The following is a 25,890-nucleotide window of genomic DNA, read 5'->3' on the forward strand; positions in this document are numbered from 1 at the left end:
AATGTTGTTGTACCTCATGCTGGTCTTGCTATTTTGTCAGGGAAGAAATCCTCGGCAGTCCCATGTGGCGAGAGGGACCCGATGGGAAACTGGCTTGCTGATGCCTTCAGTACATTTGCAGTGAGCATCATCACGAAACCCTGCCACCCTCATGCCTACCCCAGACGAGGGGCACCCATATGGTTGTTGTGTTGAGGAGGAGTCCACGGACTCTCCATTGGTTAAACTGAGATACCTGGTGCCCCTTGCCAATACGTGGATGGTTCCTCCTTCTACGGAGACAGCAAACAACACACAGGATGGACTGTTTGTACCCAAGATGGGCGGTTGGTGGTGCACGGCAGTGTACTGGGGGCATCTGCGCAAGTAGCAGAGTTATAGGCATTAGTCGTGGCATGTGAAGCTGCGGAAGGGCATGCTGTAAATATAGATACAGATTCTAGATATGCATTCGGAGTTGTACGTGATTAACTTGTGGGTAAATCGGGGATTCCTGACAAGTGCAGGATCCCCAATACAAAATGGGGGGATAGTGGAGAAACTCCACACAGCCATACAGAAACCTACCGAAGTAGCGGTGATAAAAGTGAAGGCCCACACAAAAGGGACAGGCCTCCATAGCGAGGGGAACCAAAGGGTAGACAAACAAGCAGCAGTGGAAGGTAAAGAGATGCAATTGATTGCTGCAACACAGCCTCTCATTTAAATAAAATAAAAATTTTTTTTTTTTAAATTACAGGACATCTAACGCTGCACTGAGGGCAGAGAAATGGCTATGGATGGAGAATGGGAGCGAACTGTGTGAACACTTGGAGGGGTCTGGGGAACTTAGATTGTCTGGAGGGGTCTGGGAAATTTGGTGTTACCAAATGCACTGATGGGAACTATGATACAGGTGTATCTCATGTCGGGACACGATGGGGCGCAGAGGGTGGCCCACCAGATTTTGGATACCTGATGGCATCCTGAGCTTAATGTGAAGGTGCATGATTATGTGAGGAGGTGCATAACATAAGAACAGCCGTACTGGGGCAGACCAAAGGTCCATGTAGCCCAGTAGCCTGTCTGCCGACAGTGGCCAACACCAGGTGCCCCAGAGAGGGTGGCCCGAAGACAATGATCAAGTGATTTGTCTCCTGCCATCCTTCTCCAGCCTCTGCCAAACAGAGGCCAGGGACACCATTTCTATCCCCTGGCTAATAGCCTTTTATGGGCCTAACCTCCATGAAATTCTCCAGCTTCTCTTTAAACTCACTTTAAAGGGAAGGTGATGAAAACCATATGCATGGCACTGGGGATCTAACAGAAATGGCATGTCCCTACCATCGGGACTAGTAGGGAGAGCTAACCAAACTGATGTTTTCTGTTACAAGGAAAGACTGGGTCAACCAGCCTACCAGCGGTTCTTATGTCTGAGAGCCAGTCCTACTAACCCACATTCCTTATCTCCTTTTGAAATGCTGCCAGGATGGGCGATGAGGACGCCGGGGGACCTGTGCATTGGAGGAGGGGAGTTGTATGTTATGGGTGACAAGCTTGTTGAATGTTGCAAATTGTTGCCTCAGCGCGTCTCACAGGACCGCTGAGCTGAACCAGACACCAGAGGCTGATGAAGAGGACACATGCAAGGTGCAGCCTGGACGGGACCTCACACGGTTCTCTTGGTAACTCCCTTTGTGGCCCGGGTCACTGGAATTCCCGTTTGGGTGCACCTGTCACAGGTAAAAGTATACAAGGGTGAGACTCAACATGGGGCACAATAATCCCCATCTACCCTATGGACTCCTGGGGAGCCTTTTGATGATCTCCTTTGTTGGCCCAATCAACGCCACACAACTAACACCAAGGGAGACACTAGGATCCGACCAATGTGATCTAACTCCATGGGATTGGAAATGGGGTAATTTTAGTAACCTCGCTGGATGACCTACAGGATGGCTCTCCTTCCAATGTATGAATGGTGATGTATTCTTTACATCAAATTGTAAAAACCAATGTGCTGGGAAGTGGTATCTCTGAGGGACCAAGATTTGGATTAGTCCCTGAAGGGGAGCCGCTCCTAGCATTGTTAAGCATCTCTCTCCAACATTCCCAGCCTACAATTGATGCAGAAAATATTCTGCGGCCAGCTAATTGTTCTGAGCGGTTTCCGAGACTTGAGAGCTCTCTCAAAGGTCTCATCTTAACAATGTTGCAGCGGCTTCCTAAGTGTCACATCAAGCCTGATTCTATCAAAGGTAGAAGGAAGCAAGATGTTTTTACTAATATCTACCTGGGGAGGGGCCACTACTCAATGCCATTACTCAAGCTATCAAATCTAATAATAGAGATTGGGCTGAAATTTGTTAGAAACTGTCCCTGCTGCTGTGGCAAAAGGAAGGCTCATGTCTAACCAAGCTACACGCCATCTCGCTTCGGCAATGCAACTAACTGGTCAAGCCCTCACTGTTGTACTCACCCATCTTTTAGAAACCACTAAAATGTATGAGCAAGCATTGGTCACCGAGTCTAGGCATGAGGAAGAAATGTGTTGTCGTGCTGGCATGGCGTTCAACATGGAAGTTGTGGCCCTGATGGGAGACTTGCTCGCATCATCGGTGCCTGGCTGGGTGAGAGCTGCGGTTCTCAAAGACCGAGTGTCTGCACCTTGGATGATGGCCGGGGAGGGGTCCCTATCGATAATAGGGGCATGCTGGGATGGTCATTCCATCCTTGGAGGGGTGTTGATTCCTGTAGGTTGGGCTCCTGAATTGGAGACTCCCATTCCTGTGTCAAGGACACCTGTGCAGCATCCAGAACATCAGGTATGTGATAAAGGCCGGAGATAGCTACACAGCTTTCTCATGGGACTAATGTTCCATCCTGGGAGGATGGGTTTGGTGTACAGGAGACCTGGAGTCAGGGCAAGACCTCTCTCAAACACTGGGACTGGACCTAACCATGCATGTAATGTCTACATTGACGGGTGCTATAGCAGTGAGGGAGAACTCCGCCACCTGGTGTGGGTTCGGGCCATTAACTCTTGCAGGCAAACCTTGCTTAACACCTCCTTCTTCCTACTGTGTTATGCATAATGATACTGCTATCGCTATTGGGTCTATCCTGATCGCTCCCGATGTCACAGTTGATGCTTCATTTCCTCCTCTCCCAGACTGGGAGATGGATCAAGGCTAGTCTAAGAGCAATTAGGGAAAGGATTGAGCAAATGGTATTAGAATCAGGGGCTAAAATTCTGCATGCTTATATTGCTGCAAAAGAACAGAACTCGCCAAGCTGATGAAAACTATCATGACGGAAGTGGTAAGGCAAATACAGTGATTCAGTGGATAAAAGGGTGTGCTATCGTGGGAACGGGGATTCTATGGGGTTGGATTTGGGTTGTGTTTTGTCAATGTGTATGGGGACTTAGTTTTATTGCTGTTATCAATATGCATTGAAAGCTGAATGCATTACTTAAATCTGCTACCAAAGTTGCAGTTACTCAAGCATGGATTATGTCAATTATTGCTCCTAAAACATACAAGGGAGCAGCACTAGTGGGGGGTCTAAGAACTGCTCTTAGCCCCAAATACAAAATGGGGGAAATGAAGGGTATTGTATATTGTACCTATGCTTAGGAGTGTGTGTGTTTTATGCAAAGGATAATTTAGCAGGTACATATGTGCAGGGAAACCTGCTGAGCTCCCCCCCCCGCACGTGGGGTAGTTAATCAGTTTCTGGAACATCTTCTATTTGTTCTCGGAGAGTGTCCAAGGGAAGGGTGAGCTCAGCAGATGGAGGGTCAAGGTACAGGTATGTGATAAACAGGTTTATCTATGGGAATGTTCAACATGATCGGTTATGCTGAGTGTAAAGAATGTGACGAGACTGGACAAAGGTTCGTGTGAAACAACCACTCTATGCTATAAAATACTGAGGAGGGGGCTTGCCCCTCCAAGAGCCGGTCTGGTTTTGTACTGGCTGCTCTCCCTTTGTGCACAGCGAATAAAGCTTTAAATTGAATGGCGTGTCGAAGACTCTTGATTCTGCCAAAAACCTGACTCATATGGTTGCCATTTGGTACCACAAAAATCTCAACATACTACATTGCATGTTTGGCATTCCCTTGTGTCAGTCCTCACTACTGGAGATTGTTGCCCATTCTTAAAAACTCATAGATCAGCCACATAATGAATTTTGACTTCTGTAAATTAGCATGCTGTGCAGAAAAGAATTTATGGAACTATCCATAGATTATGTGCTCTGTGAAGCTGGCCAAATCCAATCATGTGTACTGGTTGCTGCCACCAGAAAGCTGCTATTCTGTGCTTATAGCAAGACAGAACAAAGGAACAAAAAGAAGCATCTACCACTGAAGAACAAAAAACAACTGTGGCACTAAGCACTGATAGAAGTACACATGTGGACCCTCCAAGCTTCTTGACAGAGGACAGAAGGTACAGATAACCTGAATTTCTTTCAGAAAAGCCACATAATATTAAAGCTAGGCCTTACTTAATTACTCATTTCATAAAATCAGTGTACATTGAAAAAAGAGTAGAAAAATGTTCCTGACCCTGAGGAACAAGAACTACAGATTTGGAAGGTTAAAAAAATAAAATTTCTCTTGAAGGATGGAAGGGCATGACAAGTGGGGTTCCACAGGGGTCTGTTTTGAGACTAGTTCTATTTAATATCTTCATCAATAATTTAGATGATGGCATAGAGAGTGTAGTAAGATGAAGGCCTAAAACATAAGCCAATGCAGCACAGGCCTGGTTTGAGGCCTGAGGCCTCACTAACAATGGGCAAAACATGGCTAACATAAAGCTAAGCTGTGAGCAAGAGGCAGGCCCCAGCTCACAAAGCTTGGCACAAATAGGGCTGGGAGTACAAAACAGTAATTAGTAATAGGCCCAGGTGCAGAGCAATAATTGGTACTGGTCATAAGTGGAAAGCACATCATATCACTAGCTCATTAAAAAACCTTGGTACCCACTCCTCACAGATACCGACTCAGGTTCACAATAGGGTCTAAAATGACAGCATGATGGATAGAGATGATCTAATCAAACCATGAGGTACAGGGTGATGGGTGGTATCTAAGTAGCGTCAGAGGGTGGTAACCTGACACGTCAGCAGTGAGGTGTGACTTGTTGTACCTGTATATAAGGTGGTGTCTTGGGGCAACAGCCTTTGAATGACCTAGGGGGCAGTGGAAATTTCCCACTGATTGAGTCATTCCACTGTGGCAAGTACATACGCGTAGTGGTTCAGTAGAGTCTACTGACAGCTATTACTGTACTTCAATCTACAATAAACCTGGCCTGGCACCTTTGATCCTTATCTGGTTTGTGGTCTTTGGGGGCTCTCTTGGGGTCTGCTGTGGAGACTAAGTGCACAAGTCGACACATCACTGAATACACAAAGCAGCCTTCTGGTTATCATCAACAGAACCAGAGACCTGTGAGGACACCTCGGCAGTAAATCCCAACCGGCCTCCTGAACTACAGAGAATACGCTTATTAAGTTTGCAGATGATCCCAAGCTGGGAGAGGTTGCAAGTGCTTTGGAGGATAAGGTCATGATTCAAAATGTTCTGGATAAACTAGAGAAATGGTCTGAGGTAAATAGGCTGAAGTTTAATAAGGACAAATGCAAAGTACTCCACTTAGGGAGGAAGAAGTAGTTACTCACCCTGTGCAGTAACGATGGTTCGTCGAGATGTGTATCCCTGTGGGTGCTCCACTCAATGCATCTGCATGCCGCTGATCGGAGGTTGTTGGTGAGCAGTGCCCCTCACGCCGCGCCTGTGCACCCAGCGTCTCGCGCTCCTGCCGCTTGCTGAGTGCGTGCGTGGCGCAAGCCCCCTCTGTTCCTTTTCTACCTGAAGTCCCTTAAAGACTCCAAGCAGAGGGGAGGAAGTGGGGGTAGTGGAGCACACGCAGGGACACGCATCTTGAAGAACCATCGTTACTGCACAGGATGAGTAACTTCTTCATAGAGTGGTGTCCCTGTGGGTGCTCCACTCAGGTGACTCAGTAGCAGTACCCACCAGATGGTGGTGGGCATTGGAGTCATTTATGTAGATGAAGGAAGGACTGCATCTGCCAGAGATGTGGAGGGTATTGGCCCTTTCTGTAGGGCGTAATGTTGTGCAAAAGTGTGATGGGAGGACCATGTAGCTGCTCTACAAATGTCCACCAATGGTACATTATTTAGGAAGGCCGCTGTTGTGGCCATCGCACATGTGAAGTGAGCCCTGATAATCTGTGGTGGCTGCTTCCCACGAAGTTCATAAGCTGTGTATATGCAGCTGGCAATCCATTTGGATAGACGTTGTACCAAGACGGTTGTTTCCGTATGTGGCCCAGACCAAGTGATGAAGAGTCTATCCGATTTTCTGGTTCCTCTAGTTCTATCCAGGTAGAACGCAATCGTTCATCTCGCATCTAATGTGTGCAAGATGGCCTCCTTGGAGGAGGTATGAGGTTTAGGAAAATATACAGGTAAGTACAGTAAATGGGTTCATTTACGTCGAAGTCAGATATGACCTTCGGAAGAAACTTCGGGTGAGGCTCGAGTATAATTTATCTTTTGTAAAGGTAGTGAAAGGTAGGTCGGCCATGAGGGCTGCAATTTTGCCTATGCGTCTAGCTAATGTTATTGCCACTATGAAGGCCACCTTCATGGACAGGTATTATGGTGATGTAGTGGCTAGTGGTTCAAATGGTGGCCGGGTGAGCATGTCAAGAACCAAGTTCAAGTCCCACGGTGGCACCAGGGGGCGCAGGTTTGGGCGTGTTTTCTGCAGGCCTGTGAGGAATCGCTTCACCATCGGCTGTGTGAAGAGAGAAGTCATCCACACGTTCGTGGAACGCCATGACCACTGCCAAGTGGACACAGCTCGAGCTGATAGAGCGACCCATATCACTGAGGTCCATAAGATACTCCAGCATGGTAGGTATAGGGGCAGTATTGGGGTGTAAGCGGCAAGTCGTGCACCATTGTTGAAAATGTGTACATTTGCTCTGATAGGTGCTTTTTGTGGAGGGCCATCGACTGTTCAGTAGGATGTATTTGACCCTGTCCAAACAGGTAAGTTCTTCATTCTGGAACCATGGAGAAGCCATGCTGTGAGTTTCAGAGTTTTGATGTTCAGATGGCATTCCGTGGGGAGAGGAATGGGTTGATCTATTGAAAGGTAGTGCAGGTAAAGGAACCAGGGATGTCTCGGCCAGGCGGGGGCTATCAGAATTACTGTGGCGTGATCGGACCAAATCTTGTTGATCACTCTGGCCAGTAGAGGGATTGGTGGGAAGGCGTAGAGTAGGGGAGCTATCCAGCGGATGGTGAAGTCATCCCCCGCCAATCTTTTGCTCAGCCCTGCTTGGGAGCAGAACTTGCGGCACTTGTGGTTGACTGCTGTTGCAAAAAGGTCTATAGCTGGGAAACCACACTTGAGAAAGACGGACAGGAGAATATTGGTGTTGATCTCCCACTCATTTTGTTCTGAGACGCGTCTGCTCAGTTTGTCGGCCCTCATGTTCTGCTGTCCTGGTATATATGTGGCGGTTGGAGTTATGTGGTTCCTGATACACCAGTTCCAAAATCTGATTGTTTCTGCACATAGTGAGAATGATTGGGCACCCCCTGTCGATTGACGTAAAACATACAGGGTGTGTTGTCCGTGAGGACACGAATGGTTCTGCCCTTTACTAGGGGAAGGAAGTGGATGCGTGCCTTGCAAATGGCCCTGCGCTCCAGGATGTTGATATGAAGGTGCCTCTCCTGTTGGGACCATGTGCCCTGTATTGCCCTTGTGCCACAATGGGCACCCCAGCCCATAAGTGATGTGTCCGCCGTTATACTTACTGATGGATCTGGGTGGTGGAAGGGTATACTGGCAAGTAGGTTAGTTGGAGAAGTCCACCAGTCAAGAGATTGTAGTACTGGCAAAGGAAGTGTAAGATGCCTAGCAAGGCTGTGTCGGGTTGGAATGTGGGTGGTTGTGAGCCAATGCTGTAGGCAGCGCATATGTAGCCTTGTGAATAGGACCACGAAGGTTGTGGCTGCCATGTACCCCAATAATTGGAGGCATGTCCGGGCTGCGGAAAAGGGAGTATGCTTGATCCCCCAAATAAGGTTGCAGAGCACCTTGAATCTTTGTGGTGGCAGGTAGGCTCTTGCTGTCACTGAATCTGGAAGTGCTCTGATAAATTCTTTTGTGTGGGCTGTATGGTGGACTTGTGTATACTGATAAGCAGGCCACATATATACCAGGACAGAGTCACATCTTTTAAAGCTGAGGGAACCCAGCATGTTGAAGGAAAAAGCCGCAGTGGCGGCGCTTCTTTTTTTTTTTTTTTTTTTTTTTTTTAAAGCAAACATTGAAAACTGTCATTAACTGACTAAACTATGAAGTAATTCTAAACTAACTATGGTATTCCTTTGTTTTTCCTGTCAGAAAGAAGAGCACTATTCTGACTCTGTCTTCAGCTGAGGACGGTAGAAAAGGAACTGAGGAACAGGTGATTGCAAACAGGTAGTTTAGAGTGGGAGTTGGGAAGGGGAAAGGGAAGGGGGCCCAGTTCTCTTGTCTTTCCTTTAAACCTTTTTTTAGGACAGCAGATATGGAAGGTGATAGTTCTGCCATTGTTACCTGCACAGCATGTGCCATATTTGTCTTCCTCCCGGAAGAAAGAAGGGATTTCATCTGCACGAAGTGTAAGCTGGTCACCATTTTGGAGGAAATAATTAGAGGACTGGAGGCCCAAGTGTCGACCCTACACTCGATCAGAGAGGATGAAGACTTCCTCGATAGAAGGCAGCGTTTAATCATGCAAGCAAGGCAGGCGGAAGAGCCAGAGAGGGCAGTACAGCACGAGGATCAGAACTGGAAGCATGTAACTTCTAGAAGGAAAAAAAGCCAGCACGGGAATCCCCCATTCCTACAGAGGTAAGTAATCGCTTTCAGGCTATCTCCACAGGCTCTGCAATGGAGAATGCTTTGGAAGGGACCTCACGAGGAAGAAATCGGAAAGGAACACCATCTACTGGAAGGCATGGGATGCGTAGTCCTAGGGATGGGCGTTACGCAACCACCACCCCCAAAAGAAGAAGGCAGGTGGTGGTGGTCGGGGCTCCCTCCTAAGAGGGACTGAGCCATCCATCTGCCATCCGGACCTGGAATCTCGAGAGGTGTGCTGCTTACCGGGAGCTCGAATTCAGGATGTGACTGAGAGGCTTACCAAACTGATCAAACCTTCAGATCGCTACCCCTTCCTGCTTCTCCACGTGGGAACTAACGATACGGCCAAGAATGACCTTGAGCGGGTTACTGCAGATTACGTAGAGTTGGGAAGAAGGATCAAAGAATTGGGAGTGCAAGTGGTGTTCTCGTCCATCCTCCCTGTTGAAGGGACAGGACTGGGCAGGGATCGTCGAATTGAGGAAGTAAATGAGTGGTTGCGCAGGTGGTGTCGCAGAGAGGGCTTTGGTTTCTTTGACCACGGGACTCTGTTCCGGGCACAAGGATTGTTAGGAAGAGATGGGATCCACCTAACTAAGGGTATGTCTACACTACAGCACTATTTCGAATTAACTGAATTCGAAATAGTTTATTCGAATTAAGCTAATTTGAATTAACGGATCTATACACAAACTATTTGGAATTAGCATTTTGCTATTTCAAAATAGTGCATCCACACTGAGTGGACCCTGAACCGAAGTTAAGGCTGGCCGGAACCAGTGCCAGCAGGGCATCAGGTTAGGACTTAAGTGTGTGGGGCTGCTGCGTGAGGCTAACTGATCTCCGTGCTTAAAGGGACCCTATCCCCACTCCGAACAGACATTTCTCAGGGTTCCCTGCTTGATTGTCTACCTTGATGAGGGACAGCAAAGCAGTCCTGTCTTGGAGTGCCCTGAGTGCCCGCACTCGGGACACCACAGCACTCGGCCACATGGAGCCAGAGCTGCCCCTGGGCACGACGGTGCATCTCGTGGGGTCGTTGCCATCAGCCCGGCTGCACTTGCTGCAGACTGCCATCCGGGGGGTCCATTGGGGGGCTGTGAGGATCCAGGAGGCCCTGCGGGAGAGCATCCACCCCAAGAAGCCCTCAGAGCCACCCCGGTGCTTCCCACCGGGGGCTTGTGCCCCATTCCTCCCTCACATCCCTCCACTTACCCCTCCCTAGCCCCCCTTCCTGATGTCAAACAAAAGACACGTGTGTTCAAAAATAGAAACTGGATTTATTGACCAAAACTGGGGGGGGGTGAACCTCTGGGGAGACTGGGGAAAGGAGGTGGGAGAGGGGAAGAGAGAGGGTGGGAGAGGGGAGGGGGAAACCTGGGAGGAGGGAGCTGGAAGGGGGAAGCAAGGGAAAGAAGGGGGAGGGGAAACTCAGGGTCTCGCGGGACCAACTTGATTTTCATGCAAACCTGCTCCTGGGTTCGCATGTGGCCTTTGGTGGCCAGGCTGGCAGCTATCCTGCCATAGATGGCCGCGTTCCTCTGTCTAGTGCGGAGATCATGGATGTTGGGAGCATCTCCCCACCCCCCCAAAACCTAAATAAGGTCCATGATCTCCACCCTGGACCAGGAAGGCACCCACCTTCTCTGGTCCCTGTAAGGCTCCTGGGAGCTGGCAGACTGCTCCTGGGGAGCGGTGGAGGGCTGGCTGCCAGTGGCTTGCTGGCTCATGTTTTGGGGCCACTGGGTCAGGGGCCCCGGTGGCCACTGCTGGCTCTGGGCTGGCAGGCTTGGAGCTGGCACAGGCACCGTGGCCAGAGTCTACCCCTTTAATGGCTCCGGGGCTGGGGAAGAGGAGAATAAGTTTTCCTGGTTGTGCCCAGAGTGGCCCCCAGGGCTCCCTGTGAAGGGCTGCAGGCCCCCTATTTCGAATTAAGTGTCTACACAGCACTTAATTCAAAATAGCTATTTCGAATTTGGCGTTACTGCTCGTAGAATGAGGTTTACCAAATTCGAATTAAGTGCATGTATAGACGCTATTGAAGTAATTAAAAATAACGGCTGTTATTTCGAATTAACTTTGCAGTGTAGACATACCCTAAGAGAGGAAGGAGCATCTTCACGGGCAGGCTTGCAAACCTAGGGAGGAGGGCTTTAAACTAGGTTCGTCGGGGGACGGTGACCAAAACCCTGAGTGGAGTGGGGAAGTTGGATATAGGGAAGAAATGCAAAGAGGAACGAACAACAAAGGAGGACCCCTGATTCGAATGCAGAGGGTAGGATGATCAACTGGTTATCTAAGGTGTTTGTACACCAATGCGAGAAAAGGGAGTTACTCACCTTGTGCAGTAACGAGTGTTCTTCTAGATGTGTGTCCCCGTGGGTGCTCCACTGTAGGTGAAGGGTCGCGCTGAGCCTCAGATCGGAGCTTTGTATAGCAGTTTCCCCTGTTGAGCCACGCATGCCCAGGAGGCATCTTGAGCCCTTCCCGCCTCCTGAGGAGCGCGGCTCAACCCCCTCCCTTTCAGTTCCTCGTCTCCGCCCGAGTAATTTCGACTCCGAGCAGAGGGGAGGCAGGGAGGGTCGTGGAGCACCCATGGGGACACACATCTCGAAGAACACTCGTTACTGCACAAGGTGAGTAACTCCCTTTTCTTCTTCGAGTAATGTCCCCGTGGGTGCTCAACTGTAGGTGACTACAAAGCAGTATCCAGTATATGGCTGGAGGGAGCCGGAGTCAATGTTTGGCAGTGGTGGAGAGCACTGCCGTGGCAACTGCTGAGTTACTCTTAAGTTGTGGAAGAATGGCGTAATGTTTAGCAAAGGTATGATCTGAAGACCATGTTGCTGCCCGGTAAATGTCTCTTAAGGTGACATTGCCCAGAAAGGCTGTAGAAGCAGCCGTGGCTCGAGTAGAATGCGCTCGTGGTGGGCATAGCAGCGGTCTATTGCCCAGAGAGTGGCACTTAATTATGCATGTCGATATCCACTTTGAGATTCGTTGAGATGATATTGCTGTCCCTTTGGATCGTTCAGCAATGGAGATAAAAAGTCTTTCAGATTTACGAAATGGTTTTGTTCTTTCTAGGAAGTAGGCCAGAGCCCTCCGGATGTCCAGAGTGTGCAGGCTGGCATCTGTCTGCGAAGAATGCGGTTTTGGGAAAAAGGTAGGTAACACGATCGGTTTGTTGAGATGGAATTCTGTACAGACCTTTGGCAAAAACGTGGGGTGGAGTCTAAGTATGACCCTATCCTTTGTGAAAACTGTGTAAGGAGGCTCTGACATTAATGCTCCGAGTTCGCTCACCCTCCTGACGGAGGTGATGGCTAAGAGGAAACAGACCTTCATAAAAAGGAAAGGAAGTGGTACTGTTGCCAGTGGCTCAAAGGGAGGTCTGGTGAGGCAGTTCAAAACAAGATTTAGGTCCCATAAAGGGTTGGGGCCCTATGTGGTGGGTACACATTCTGGAGTCCCTTGAGGAATCTTTTTGTGATAGGATGGTTAAAAATGGAGAAGCCATCTACTGACGTATGAAATGCTGCTATTGCAGAGACGTGTACTCTTAGGGAGGAGATTGACAGTCCTGATGCTTTAAGGTCCAGAATGTAGTCTAGGATGGTATCTAGTGGTGAGGCACGGGGCTCCACTTTGGCTCGCTGACACCAGTGACAGAAACGTGTCCATTTCTGTTGGTAAGTTTTCCGAGTAGACTGTCTCCTTCTGTGGAGGAGGACGTCTTTTACTCGCTGGGAGCAGCGATCTTCTACCTCTGAGAACCAGAGAGAAGCCATGCCTGAAGATGCAGGGTATTGAGTTGTGGATGCAATATCCTGCCGTCGTCCTGAGATAGTAGGTCTATCCGGTACGGTAGTGGGTAGGGAGGCTGGACCGCTAGCCTGTGAAGGTATGGGTACCAGGTTTGGCGAGACCATGATGGCACAATCAGGATGACTAGGGCTTTGTCTCTCAGGATCTTGCGCAGGACTCTTGGGATGAGCGGTATGGGAGGGAAGGCGTAGTGTAGGGGTGCTGTCCATTTGATTAGGAAGGCATCCCCCAGAGAGTGTTTGCCAAGTCCCGCACGTGAGCAGAATTGGGGACATTTGGTGTTCTGGGTAGAAGCAAAGAGGTCTATCTATGGCCATCCCCACTGGTGGAAAATTGAGTTCATCACCTCCGTATGTAACTCCCATTCGTGGTCCGAGGTGAAGTTTCGGCTGAGGGAGTCCGCTTTGATATTGTTCACTCCGGGCAAGTAGAATGCTATAAGGGTGACTTGGTTGCAGATGCACGAGTTCCACAGGCGAATAGCCTCTGCGCATAAGGAGCGGGAGCGGGCTCCACCCTGTCTGTTTATGTACAACATCGTGCAGAAGTTGTCCGTTAGGATGCGGACTGTGTGATTGGCGATGTCGGAGGCAAAGTGTGCACAGGCATTCCTTACTGCCCTCAGTTCGAGGAGATTGATATGTAAGAGTGTCTCGTTTGGGGACCACCTGCCTTGAACTTCGTGACCGTCCATATGTGCCCCCCAGCCGAGCAGGGAAGCATCTGTGGTGATTTGGATAGTGGGTTCGGTTTGTTGGAATGGAACCCCCGTCAGAAGATTGTTTGGCACTGTCCACCATTGTAAGGATGCCAGCACGTCTGGTGGGATAGTAACCGTTTTGTTTCGAGGGTGTCGTGATGGGATATAAGTGGTTGCAATCCAGAGCTGAAAACATCAAAAGTGCAGACGAGCATGGTGGACTACGTAGGTGGTGGAAGCCATGCGCCCCATTAGTCGGAGGCATGTTAGTACCGTGGTGGTAGGAACTGTAAGCATCCCGTTTATAATTTCTTGCATAGTTGCAAAACGTTGCTGAGGTAGGTATGCCCAGGCTGTAACTGAGTCCAGGCATGCGCCAATGAACTCTGTCTTGAACCGGGTGCAGAGTTGACTTGTCTTGGTTGATTAGAAGGCCTAGACGACTGAGGAGGGTCGTGGTCGTATGTATCATAGAGGCCGTTTCGGCGTACGAGGATCCCTTTAGAAGGCAGTCGTCTAGATAGGGAAATATGATGACGTTTTGTCGTCTGAGATACGCCGTTACGACTGCCAGTACCTTCGAAAATACCCTCGGAGCTGATGAGAGACCGAAGGGAAGAACCTTGTACTGGAAGTGGTCTGGTCCCAACGTGAAGCGTAGGTAGCGTCTGTGGGAGGGGTGGATGGTTACATGGAAATAGGCATCTTGGAGGTCGAGGGCTGCAAACCAGTCCCCTTGATCTAGCGCAGGAATGATTATGGAGAGTGTGACCATCTTGAAATGCTGTTTCTTGAGAAACTTGTTCAGTTTGCAGAGGTCCAATATAGGTCTCCAACCCCCTGTTCGTTTTTCGGTTAAGAAATAGTTCGAGTAAAACCCTCTCCCGTGGAACTCTCGGGGTACCCTTTCTACAGCTCCGATGAGGAGGAGTCGATCGATTTCTTGTTTTAGAAGGGTTTTGTGAGAGTGGTCCCTGAAGAGGGACGGGATAGGGGGAAGGGTAGGGGGGATAGAGGTAAATGGGATGGTGTAGCCCACTCGAATTATCTCTAAAACCCAGCGGTCCGATGTTATGGATTCCCATTGAGGAAGGAATGGCCGCAAACGGTGGGTGAATAGATGGCCATGTTGAACTCGTGGTAGATCGTGAGAGAGGTGTTGCAGGTCCTCGACCAAATCTTCAAATTTGTTGTTTAGATGGTTGGGTAGTTGGTGGGCAGGCCTGGTTGGGGCGCCTTCTGGGACCTCGTTGCCTTTGTCTAGTGTCTTCATAGGGCCTCTGTGGTCGATTGTATTGCCCATATCGGTATCGGTTGTATGAGTTATATGGGGTGTATCGTCCACGTTTATAGGGCGGCGTGTACATGCCCAACGTGCGAAGTGTGGACTTAGAATTTTTGCTGTTATGGAGCATTTCGTCCGTAGTAGCTGCAAATAGCTTTTGCTTGTCGAATGGCAAATCTTCCACTTTAGGCTGGAGTTCGCGGGGAACTCCTGACGACTGGAGCCAAGAAGCTCTACGCATGACCACCGCTGTAGCTGTAATTCGGGCTGCGGTGTCAGCAACATCCATTGCGGTTTGGAGAGTGGTGCGGGCAATCATATGGCCCTCATGAACTATTGCTTTCAAGATGGATCTTTTGGACTCAGGGAGATGTGGCACCAGTTCTCCCAGTTTCGAGTAATCGTCAAAGTCATGATTTGCTAAAAGAGCGGAGTAGTTCAATATTCTGAGTTGTAGGGTGGAAGAGGAGTATACCTTCTTGCCAAAAGAGTCCAACTTTTTGTGGTCCTTGTCTGCATTGCCCAACTTGTATTGTGGGAGCTTTGCACGTTGTTGTGCTGAGTCTACGACTAATGAATTAGGTTGTGGGTGTGTGAAGAGAAAGTCGTTGTCTTTTGATGGGACAAAGTACTTCCTGTCGATTCTCTTATTAGTTGGTTGAATGGATGCAGGTGTTTTCCAGAGGTCTTCCGAGGTCTCCATTATTGCCTCGTCTATAGGCAGGGCAATCTTGCTATGTAATGTAGGATGGAGATTTTTTACAAATTGGTACTGTTTCTTCTGGACCTCTTGCAGGGAGACATTCTGGCTTGTCGCTACCCTCTTGAATAGTTCCTGGAACTGTTTTAGATCATCAATTGGTGCAGAATCTGATGGTACTACGGCTTCATCTGATTGTGTATCGGGAGCATCAGAATGTGTGACACTTATTGAATGAATGTCTGATTCATTGTCAGAGATTCAGTCCGCCTCTTCATCCGAAAGAGTTGCTGGAGGTAGGGGCTGCGGCCGAGATAAGCTTCTCCGGGATGGAGTGGAGTGAGTTGGGGAGCGTCGTCCACATGGCTCCCAGTGTTCCCAGGGTCCCCATTGTGGTGGATAAGGTGGGGGTGGGTAAGACCAGTATGGGTGCCATGGGTTCTGTTGTGGTGGAGCCCTGTAATGGTGAAAGCAAGACTGCCTAGGTGATGCGTGCCTCGAGGAATAAGACGTGTGGTGGTCATCCTCAGGAAGAGGAGCGTCTTGGCCGGATAAGAGTGACGTAGACCTGGGAGGGGATAGCCTTGATGGGGACCTCCCAGGTGAGTAAGATGTGGAAGGCAGGCACTGATAGTAAAGGCTGCTGTGTGAGTCAGTTTCCTGCTGAGGCTGATCCGTAGCAGTCTCATCTGGCTGCCTGTCTGGTTGTGCTGGCAGCATTAGTGCAGCATCATGCTGCTTAGTTGGAGCTGGTGCCGGGTGCTTAGCAGGCTGTAATTAGCTCTGCTGCGGTGCCGTGGCTTTAGTCGGCACCGCAGCTTTAAGCTGTGCTGCGGCTTTCGGCGCCGCCGAAGCTTGAGGCAGCGTCGGGGCTGGAAGCGGTGCCGCGGTTTGAAGCGGCACCGCAGTTTGCTGCGGCGCCGACTTTTCTTGCTGTGCCGGCTGCTTGGAGCGCTCCCGGGGCTGCTCAGCTGTAACGCGCCCCGATGCCGGTGCAGAGTGGGAGGATTGACCCTAAGCCTTTGTGGCAGGGGGTCCTCCCACTCTGGTGTGCCTCTCCTCCATGTTTTAGAATCATAGAATCATAGAATAATAGGACTGGAAGGGACCTCAAGAGGTCATCGAGTCCAGCCCCCCGCCCTCAAGGCAGGACCAAGCTCCGTCTACACCATCCCTGACAGATGTCTATCTAACCTGTTCTTAAATATCTCCAGAGAGGGAGATTCCACCACCTCCCTTGGCAATTTATTCCAATATTTGACCACCCTGAGAGTTAGGAATTTTTTCCTAATGTCCAATCTAAACCTCCCCTGCTGCACTTTAAGCCCATTACTCCTTGTCCTGTCCTCAGAAACCAAGAGGAACAAATTTTCTCCTTCCTCCTTGTGACACCCTTTTAGATATTTGAAAACCGCTATCATGTCCCCCCTTAATCTTCTTTTTTCCAAACTAAACAAGCCCAGTCCATGAAGCCTGGCTTCATAGGTCATGTTCTCTAGACCTTTAATCATTCTTGCCGCTCTTCTCTATACCCTTTCCAATTTCTCCACATCTTTCTTGAAATGTGGCGCCCAGAACTGGACACAGTACTCCAGCTGAGGCCTAACTAGTGCAGAGTAGAGCGGCAGAATGACTTCACGAGTTTTGCTTACAACACACCTGTTGATACAACCTAGAATCATATTTGCTTTTTTTGCAACAGCATCACACTCATATTCAACTTGTGGTCCACTATGACCCCTAGATCCCTTTCCACCATGCTCCTTCCTAGACAGTCGCTTCCCATCTTGTATGTATGGAACTGATTGTTCCTTCCTAAGTGGAGCACTTTGCATTTCTCTTTATTAAACCTCATCCTGTTTACCTCTGACCATTTCTCTAACTTGCTAAGGTCATTTTGAATTATGTCCCTATCCTCCAAAGAAGTTGCAACCCCACCCAGTTTGGTATCATCTGCAAACTTAATAAGCGTACTCTCTATCCCAATATCTACATCATTGATGAAGATATTGAACAGTACGGGTCCCAAAACAGACCCTTGAGGAACTCCACTTGTTATCCCTTTCCAGCAGGATTTAGCACCGTTAACAACAACTCTCTGACTACGGTTATCCAGCCAATTATGCACCCACCTTATCGTGGCCCTATCTAAGTTATATTTGCCTAGTTTATCAATAAGAATATCATGCGAGACCGTATCAAATGCCTTACTAAAGTCTAGGTATATGACATCCGCAGCTTCTCCCTTATCCACAAGGCTCGTTATCTTATCAAAGAAAGCTATCAGGAGATAGCTGAGGATATTTGGAGAGGAAGAGGCAGGTAGGGAGCGGGATGGTGAGGGTCTGCCCCTCGGCTCACTCCTGGAGGGTGGGGGGGGGCTCTTGTCGCATTGCCGCCTGTTCCCCAGCGGGCTGTAAAGCCTTTTCAAATAAAATCATTCTTAGGCGGAGCTCTTGGTCCTTCCTGGCTCTCGCCGTGAGTGAATTGCAATGAGTGCAGCTGTGGGGAGAGTGAGATTCCCCCAAACAGCGAATGCACTTTGAATGCCCATCTGAAGCTTGCATAGGATCCCGGCATTGATCGCATTTTTTTAAAGCCCGAGGAGACGGACATGGCCAGTTCTCTCCTCTTTGAGCTTGTTCTATGTATTTATTTGGCTGTTACTGTTGTTGTCGTCTGTCTCCGTGTGTTGGATTTTTTTAAACTCTTTTCTTTCTTTCCTGTGTTGAACAGCTGTGAGAACGCCGGTACCTCAGAGTCCCGGTTTGAAGCGGGTTCAAGCCCCCTGAGGGGGGGATTTCGGTAAGTGTATTCTTCTTGTTACTAGGTGTTGTTGTTGTTGTTGTTGTTTTTTTTGAAAGAAACAAGGAAAGCTAACTTGGAATAACAGGGGAAAAGAACTATGACTAAACTGGGGAGAGGAGAGTAGTCAGAGAGTCTGACAGGGAGCTCCTGTTTGCTCCATCCGCTGATGAGGGTGGTTAAAGAGGAACTGAAAGGGAGGGGGTTGAGCCGCGCTCCTCAGGAGGCGGGAAGGGCTCAAGACGCCTCCTGGGCATGCGTGGCTCAACAGGGGAAACTGCTATACAAAGCTCCGATCTGAGGCTCAGGGCGACCCTTCACCTACAGTGAAGCACCCACGGGGACACTACTCGAAGAAGAAGCCTGGGTTACAAACAGGAAGAATTGGAGGCCCTGGCCAAGTCCAAGAACTACGATTTGACTGGGATAACAGAGACTTGGTGGGATGACTCGCATGACTGGAGTGCTGTCATGGAAACTGTTAAGGAAGAGCAGGCAGGGTAGAAAAGGAGGAGTTGCACTGCATATAAGAGAGCACTATGATTGCTCTGAACTCCAGTATATAGAGGGAGAAAAGCCTGTTGAGAGTCTATGGGTTAAATTTAGAGGTGCAAACAACAGCAGTGATGTTGTGGTTGGTGTCTACTACAGGCCACTGAATCAGGTGGATGAGGTAGATGTGGCGTTCTTTGGACAACTGAGAGAAGTTTCTAGATCGTAGGCCCTGGTTCTCGTGGGGGACTTTCATCACCCTGACATCTGTTTGGAGACCAATACAGCAGTACACAAGCAATCCAGGAAGTTTTTGGAGAATGTTGGGGATACCGTCTTGGTACAAGTGCTGCAGGATCCGACCAGGGGCCGTGCGCAGCTTGACCTGCTGCTCACAGAGAGGGAGGAATTAATAGGGGAAGTAGAGGTGAGTGACAACCTGGGAAGCAGTGATCATGAGATGGTAGATTTCAGGATCCTGACCAAAGGAAGAAAAGAGAGTAGCTTACAAAAAGTGGAAACTTGGACAGATGACTAGGGAGGGGTATAAATGTATAGCTCGAGAATGCAGAGGAGTTATCAGGAAGGCGAAAGCACAATTGGAATTGCAACTCACAAGGGATGTGAAGGGTAACAAGAAAGGTTTCTACAGGTATGTTAGCAAGAAGAAGGTGATCAGAGAGGGTGTGGGGCCCCTACTGGATGAGGGCGGTAACCCAGGGTGTGTCTAGACTACATGCCTCCTTCGACGGAGGCATGTAGATTAGCCAGATCGGAAGAGGGAAATGAAGCCGCGATTAAAATAATCGCGGCTTCATTTAAATTTAAATGGCTGCCCCGATCTGCCGATCAGCTGTTTGTCGGCAGATCGGGGGAGTCTGGACGCGATGCCCCGACAAAGAAGCCTTTCTTCATCGACACAGGTAAGCCTGGTTTCACGAGGCTTACCTGTGTCGATGAAGAAAGGCTTCTTTGTCGGGGCATCGCGTCCAGACTCCCCCGATCTGCCGACAAACAGCTGATCGGCAGATCGGGGCAGCCATTTAAATTTAAATGAAGCCGCGATTATTTTAATCGCGGCTTCATTTCCCTCTTCCGATCTGGCTAATCTACATGCCTCCGTCGAAGGAGGCATGTAGTCTAGACACACCCCCAGTGACAGATGATGTGGGGAAAGCTGAAGTACTTAATGCTTTCCTTGCCTCTGTCTTCATGGACAAGGTCGGCTCCCAGACTAATGCGCTAAGTGACACAATATGGGACGAAGGTGGACAGCTCTTGGTGGGGAAAGAACAGGTTAAGAATGATTTAGAAAAGCTAAACATACACAAATCCATGGGTCCAGACTTAATACATCCAAGGGTACTGAGGGAGTTGGCAAATGTCATTGAGGAGCCTTTGGCCATTATCTTTGAAAAGTCGTGGAGATCGGGGGAGAGCCCGGATGATTGGAAAAATGCAAATGTAGTGCCCATTTTCAAAAAAGGGAAGAAGGACGATCCAGGGAACTATAGGCCGGTCAGTCTTACCTCAGTCCCTGGAAAAATCATGGAGGGGATCCTTAAGGATTCCATTTTGAAGCATTTGGAAGAGGGGAAGGTGATCAAGAATAGTCAGCATGGATTCATGAAGGGCAAGTCGTGCCTGACCAATCAGATTAGCTTCTATGATGAGGTAACTGGCTCTGTGGATATGGGGAAGTCAGTGGATGTGATATACCTTGACTTTAGCAAGGCTTTTGATACGGTCTCCCACAATATTCTTGCCAGCAAGTTAAGGGAATGTGGATTGGATAAATGGACGGTAAGATGGATAGAAAGATGGCTGGAAGGTCAGGCCCAGCGGGTAGTGATCAACGGCTCGATGTCAGGATGGCGGTCGGTTTCTAGCGGAGTGCCCCAAGGTTCGGTTCTGGGACCGGTTTTGTTCAACATCTTTATGCATGACCTGGATGAGGGGATAGATTGTACCCTCAGCAAGTTTGCGGATGACACTAAGCTGGGGAAAGAGGTAGATATGCTTTAGGGCAGAGATAGGGTCCAGAGTGACTTAGACAAATTGGAGGATTGGGCCACAAGATCTCTGATGAGGTTCAACAAGGACAAGTGTAGAGTCCTGCACTTGGGACGGAAGACTCCCAAGCATAGTTACAGGCTGGGGACCGAATGGCTAAGTAGCAGTTCTGTAGAAAAGGACCTGGGGGTTACAGTGGATGAGAAGCTGGATATGAGTCAACAGTGTGCCCTTGTAGCCAAGAAGGCTAATGGCATATTAGGTTGCATTAAGAGGAGCATTGCCAGCAGATTCAGAGAAGTGATTATTCCCCTTTATTCGGCTCTGGTGAGGCCACATCTGGAGTATTGTGTCCAGTTCTGGGCCCCCAATTACAGGAACGATGTGGATGCATTGGAGAGGGTCCAGTGGAGGGCAACCAAAATGATTAGGGGTCTGGAGCATATGGCCTACAAGGAGAGACTGAGGGAGTTGGGTCTATTTAGTCTGCAGAAGAGAGGGGGGGGGGGATTTGATAGCAGCCTTCAACTTCCTGAAGGGAGGTTCCAAAGAGGCTGGAGAAAGGCTGTTCACAGTAGTGATGGATGGCAGAACAAGGAGCAATGGTCTCAAGTTGTGGTGGGAGAGGTCCAGGTTGGATATTAGGAAAAACTATTTCACTAGGAGGGTGGTAAAACACTGGAATGGGTTACCTAGGGAAGTAGTGGAGTCTCCATCCCTAGAGGTGTTTAAGTCTCGGCTTGACAAAGCCCTGGTTGGATTGATTTATTTGGGATTGGTCCTGCCTAGAGGGGCTGGACTTGATGACCTTCTGAGGTCTCTTCCAGCTCTATGATTCTAAGAACAATCCGTTTCACACAGAATGAGAAGCGACTGTCTAGGGAGGAGTATGGCAGAAAGGGATGTAGGGGTCATAGTGGACCACAAGGTAAATAGGGGTCAACGGTGTGACACTGTTGCAAAAAAAGCAAACATGATTCGGGGATGTATTAATAGGTGTGTTTTGAGCAAGACACAAGAAGTCATTCTTCTGCTCTATTCTGTGCTGATTAGTCCTCAATTGGAGTATTGTGTCCAGTTCTGGGCACCACATTTCAGGAAAGATGTGGAGAAATTGGAGGTCCAGAGAAGAGCAACAAAAATGATTCAAGGTCTAGAAAACATGAGCTATGAGGCAAGGCTGAAGCAATTGGACTTGTTTAGTTTGGAAAAGAGAAGACTGAGAGGGGACATGATAGTGGTTTTCGGGTATTTAAAAAGGTGTCACAGAGAGGAGCGGGGAAAATTGTTCTCCTTGACCTCTGATGATAGGACAAGCAGCAATGGGCTTAAATTACAGCAAGGGAGGTTTTGTTTGGACATTAGGAAAAACTCCCTAACTGTCAGGGTGGTTAAACACTGGAATAAATTGTGTAGGGGGGGTTGTGGAATCTCCATCAGTGAAGATATTTAAGATGTCTATCCAAACTGCTCTGTCAGGGATAATGTAGACTATTCTTGGTCCTGCCATGAGGGCAGGGGACTGGATTTGATGCTCTCTCAAGGTCCCTTCCAGTTCCAGTATTCTATGATTTTAAGGATGAAAAGCCATTTTCTACCTGTTTTGCACTTTCTTACAACACCTACAATGGTGGAAAACTGACACTGTGGAGTAGCCACTGACGATGGGAGGGGATAACCCATGAGAGGCAATTGGTTCAGCTAATAGAGGAAGGACAGAAAGACTGAAGAGACCTGCATCCAATTCTTACACAAATGATGGTGGTCAATGTTTGACACTTCTGGAATTTGTATGTCATCGAAAGATCGATGTCATCATGGTCCACACAGCATCATAAAGAAATAGGCAAAAAGAGTGCAGATCTGGGAAAACAGCTAATGATAAGGAACGCAAAATCTAGAACATCTGTCCCATATGAATGAAAAACATCAAAAGATCTCTCAAGTAACAGAATATGTAAGTTAAGAATCTACTCCTTTGAACAAGAGTAACAATTTATTTATTCAGGAGCACAGGACTTCTTTCCCCTCCTGAATTAAAGCCCTCCTTAAAACGCAGAGTGGCAAAACAGCTCCTTCACGCTGGCCTAGGTCTACAATATAGCTCAGGAGTTGTACAGGTAGACTTTTCCTTTCCCTTATAAAAGGGGAAAACAATCTATATCTCACATTTTTGCAGCTGCTGCGCCATTCTTACTAGCTGCACTGCAATGAGATATCTAAATTGACTTCCTCCTGAAAAAAGGATGAAGGACAGTGCCAATTTTAAATCAAAATAAAACCTGTAAATTGAGGTTTAATTGAGGCCTAAAAGAAATCAAATCCAATCAGGCTAACTCCTGTTAACTCCTTGAAGGCAAAAGCCCATGTCAGGAGCAATTGTCATCAAGGAGTATATGAGTTTGTTTCTTTCCTTATCCTTAATTTCAAAATAACTCAGTGATCTGTATTTAATACTCACTGTGCAGCTATTACGAAGGGCTTCAAATTTACGCTGGATTTCATCTCTATGTGCCTAAAGGAGGTAAGAAGTTAATCATCAATTTTTCATACATTAGAATCCAACATCTGTTGCTAAATAAACTGCAGAACAATCTACCAGCAAGCGTGGAAGACAGATGTTGTAGGCTATTAAAGCACTCTGTAGGGAGTGATTAAGTCACATCCTACTTAAAGCACACTCATGCTCACGATTCTGAGCTACTTTAGCAAAATGTAAAACAAACAAACTGGATGATGCAAAACATTCCATTTTAAGTGATCTCCCAGGTAAGTGATTATTTAAATGTTAAATGTGTATCTTCACTTAAGATAATTTGAGTAGTTGTTTTTTACTTCCACATCTGGATTAATACAACACGTAACATGTTTTTAATATACATATTTTAATACTTGCAAAGACAAGTCTACAGATAAGCACTGTGTAAGCTTCCACAAACTGCTCTGCTAATCTACCTCAATCCTACCCCGAGGAACTCCTGTTTCGTCCTAAGCCCCTCCCAAACAGTGACTGAACTAAATAATGGTTTCTTTGGAAGATGAGTCCAAAGTATTAAAAGTTGTAAAGCATTTTTAAAAAATGAAATAATGCATGCATCATTTTACTTCCTTATTAACAAGCCAAGCATGATAAAGCAAAGCTCATGATGGTCTCTCTCAAGATTCACTCAGACTGTCAAACTGATTTAATTTGTGACTAATATCATATGCAAGCTCAGGCCTTAATGGATGAAAGGCTAGTGCACTAGCACATCCTATCCCCTTTCTTTATTCAAGATATTTTCCTTACAACCAAGAGACTCAATAGGAAAAGTTGTTCAGCAGAAGTCCAATGTGATAAATTAAGTTACCTTACTAGAGCAGGCAATGCAAAAAAGACCCTCAAAACAAAACAAAAATCCCAACCCAGTAAACTGGACTAATGTGACAGGAAGGTGCCAGATTGGAATCTTACAAAAGCTGGCACAAAAGCACTACCATTTCACCAGAACAGTTGTGGTAATATCTGCTTGAGCAAGCACAGATCACAAACATTCTTCTGTTTTGATGGAGAGTTCTTCCTACCACACCAACACATCATTCTATTGGCATGGCAGCTAACAACTCTGTCAAGTTTTCAAATTTAAGTGGGACCATCTTAGTTTCGAGCAAATAGAACTGTTTTGTATTTAAGATGAACTGCTGATATGCGCTATTCAATTACTGTAAGTCAGTCATGTTGCTGTTGCATTTTCCTTAAAATCTATTACTCAGCATATACCAGTTTAGAACAACTCTGAGTGAATGATCTCTTCCTCACCCCGGGGATATCCAACAGCATTGGCATACACAAGCACCAGTATTCAGCTGAAACCCCATCCCACCTGAATAGTGGTAATAACAGGAATAAGGATTCAAATGAGATTCTTTTTCATCATATTCCATTGGGGGCAACAGCCCATCTATTTTCAGTACTCTAAAATAACTGGATTTGAAGGTCATTGAAGACTGATGCTTCGATGAGTGATAGCCAGCAGCTCAAGTAAGAGGCCAGTTATTTCTTTGCCTCCCACAGCATTAGCAAGCCTTTGCAAAGCAAACATTTAAAATCCAACAATGTAAAAGCATCTTTTTGTGCTCAAAGTAGCAACCAGCAGCATATACTTTAGTGTTCTGTTTACTGGGCAGGGAAATTCCTTTTTTTTACCCATCATGAATTGTATGTCATTCACACACCTCACAAGAGACTGCAAGATCTAAAAGTAGCAATTATTTATAGAACAGCCTTTAGAGTAAAATTAGAGAAGCAACAGTATTTAGTTGATTTTTTTTCAAAGGGTAGCAGAACTAGCTAATTCATTACAGAGAAAATACCAGAACATTTGTGATCGCATTCCTTTTGAAACAGCACTACTTTCAAAAGTCACACATGAATTTAAAAAATAAAAAATATTTTTTTTAAAAAAGACAATCTTTCTAAAAGCACACAAAGACTAAAAATTAAGAACAAAGTGCACCAAAAAGTCAAAAATAAAATTTTAAGCTAGCAATGTTGGAGAAAGATTGGATGGCTAAGTACAAATCAAGATAGTTGCTAACTGTTAGCCATCCAATCTTTCTCCTACATTGCTAGCTTAAAATTTTATTTTTGACTTTTTGGTGCACTTTGTTCTTATTTTTAGTCTTTTGGTGTGTTTTTAGAAAGATTGTCTCTTTAAAACAATTTTTTTGTAAATTTTTGTCTTTTTGGTCATAAATCTAGTGTGTTGCCTATGACAGGACAGATGTCTGCTTGTGGCGCGCTCTTACTTGCAGTGCTGCGCAGCCAGCTTCCCTCCTCCACAAGCTGAGGCTCACCCACGAAGGCTCCCGCGGTCAGGCCAGCGGGGGGAAGGTGGCGGGGGGGGTAGCGGCAAGAGGCCCACGAAGGCTCCTGCGGTCAGGCCGGCAGAGGGGGTGGCTTGCTGGGGGGCCAGGAGCCACACAGCGTGCCACGGAGCCAGGCGAGCCACCTGCAGGAGGTGGCGGTCGTGGCCTGCCGGGGGGCACGCGGCATGGAGCCAGGTGGCAGAGCATGCCTGCAGGAGCTGGCAGGGGCTGTCACGTTGGCACGTCCGCAGGAGCAGCAAGTTGAAAAT

The 25,890-nt window shown here is 47.7% G+C and overlaps 1 protein-coding gene across 1 annotated transcript in view; it reads right to left on the reverse strand.

The window, feature by feature from the left end:
- LOC102451575 (citron rho-interacting kinase-like) overlaps window positions 1–25,890 on the reverse strand; it is a 358,679-nt gene that overhangs the window by 182,017 nt on the left and 150,772 nt on the right. The window contains exon 15 of the mRNA XM_075897800.1: window positions 23,235–23,288. Within this exon, the coding sequence (XP_075753915.1) occupies window positions 23,235–23,288 (54 nt within the window). The remainder of the gene's footprint in view (window positions 1–23,234; window positions 23,289–25,890) is intronic.

This window comes from Pelodiscus sinensis, chromosome 15, assembly GCF_049634645.1.
Source record: "Pelodiscus sinensis isolate JC-2024 chromosome 15, ASM4963464v1, whole genome shotgun sequence".
NCBI lineage: Eukaryota > Metazoa > Chordata > Testudines > Trionychidae > Pelodiscus > Pelodiscus sinensis.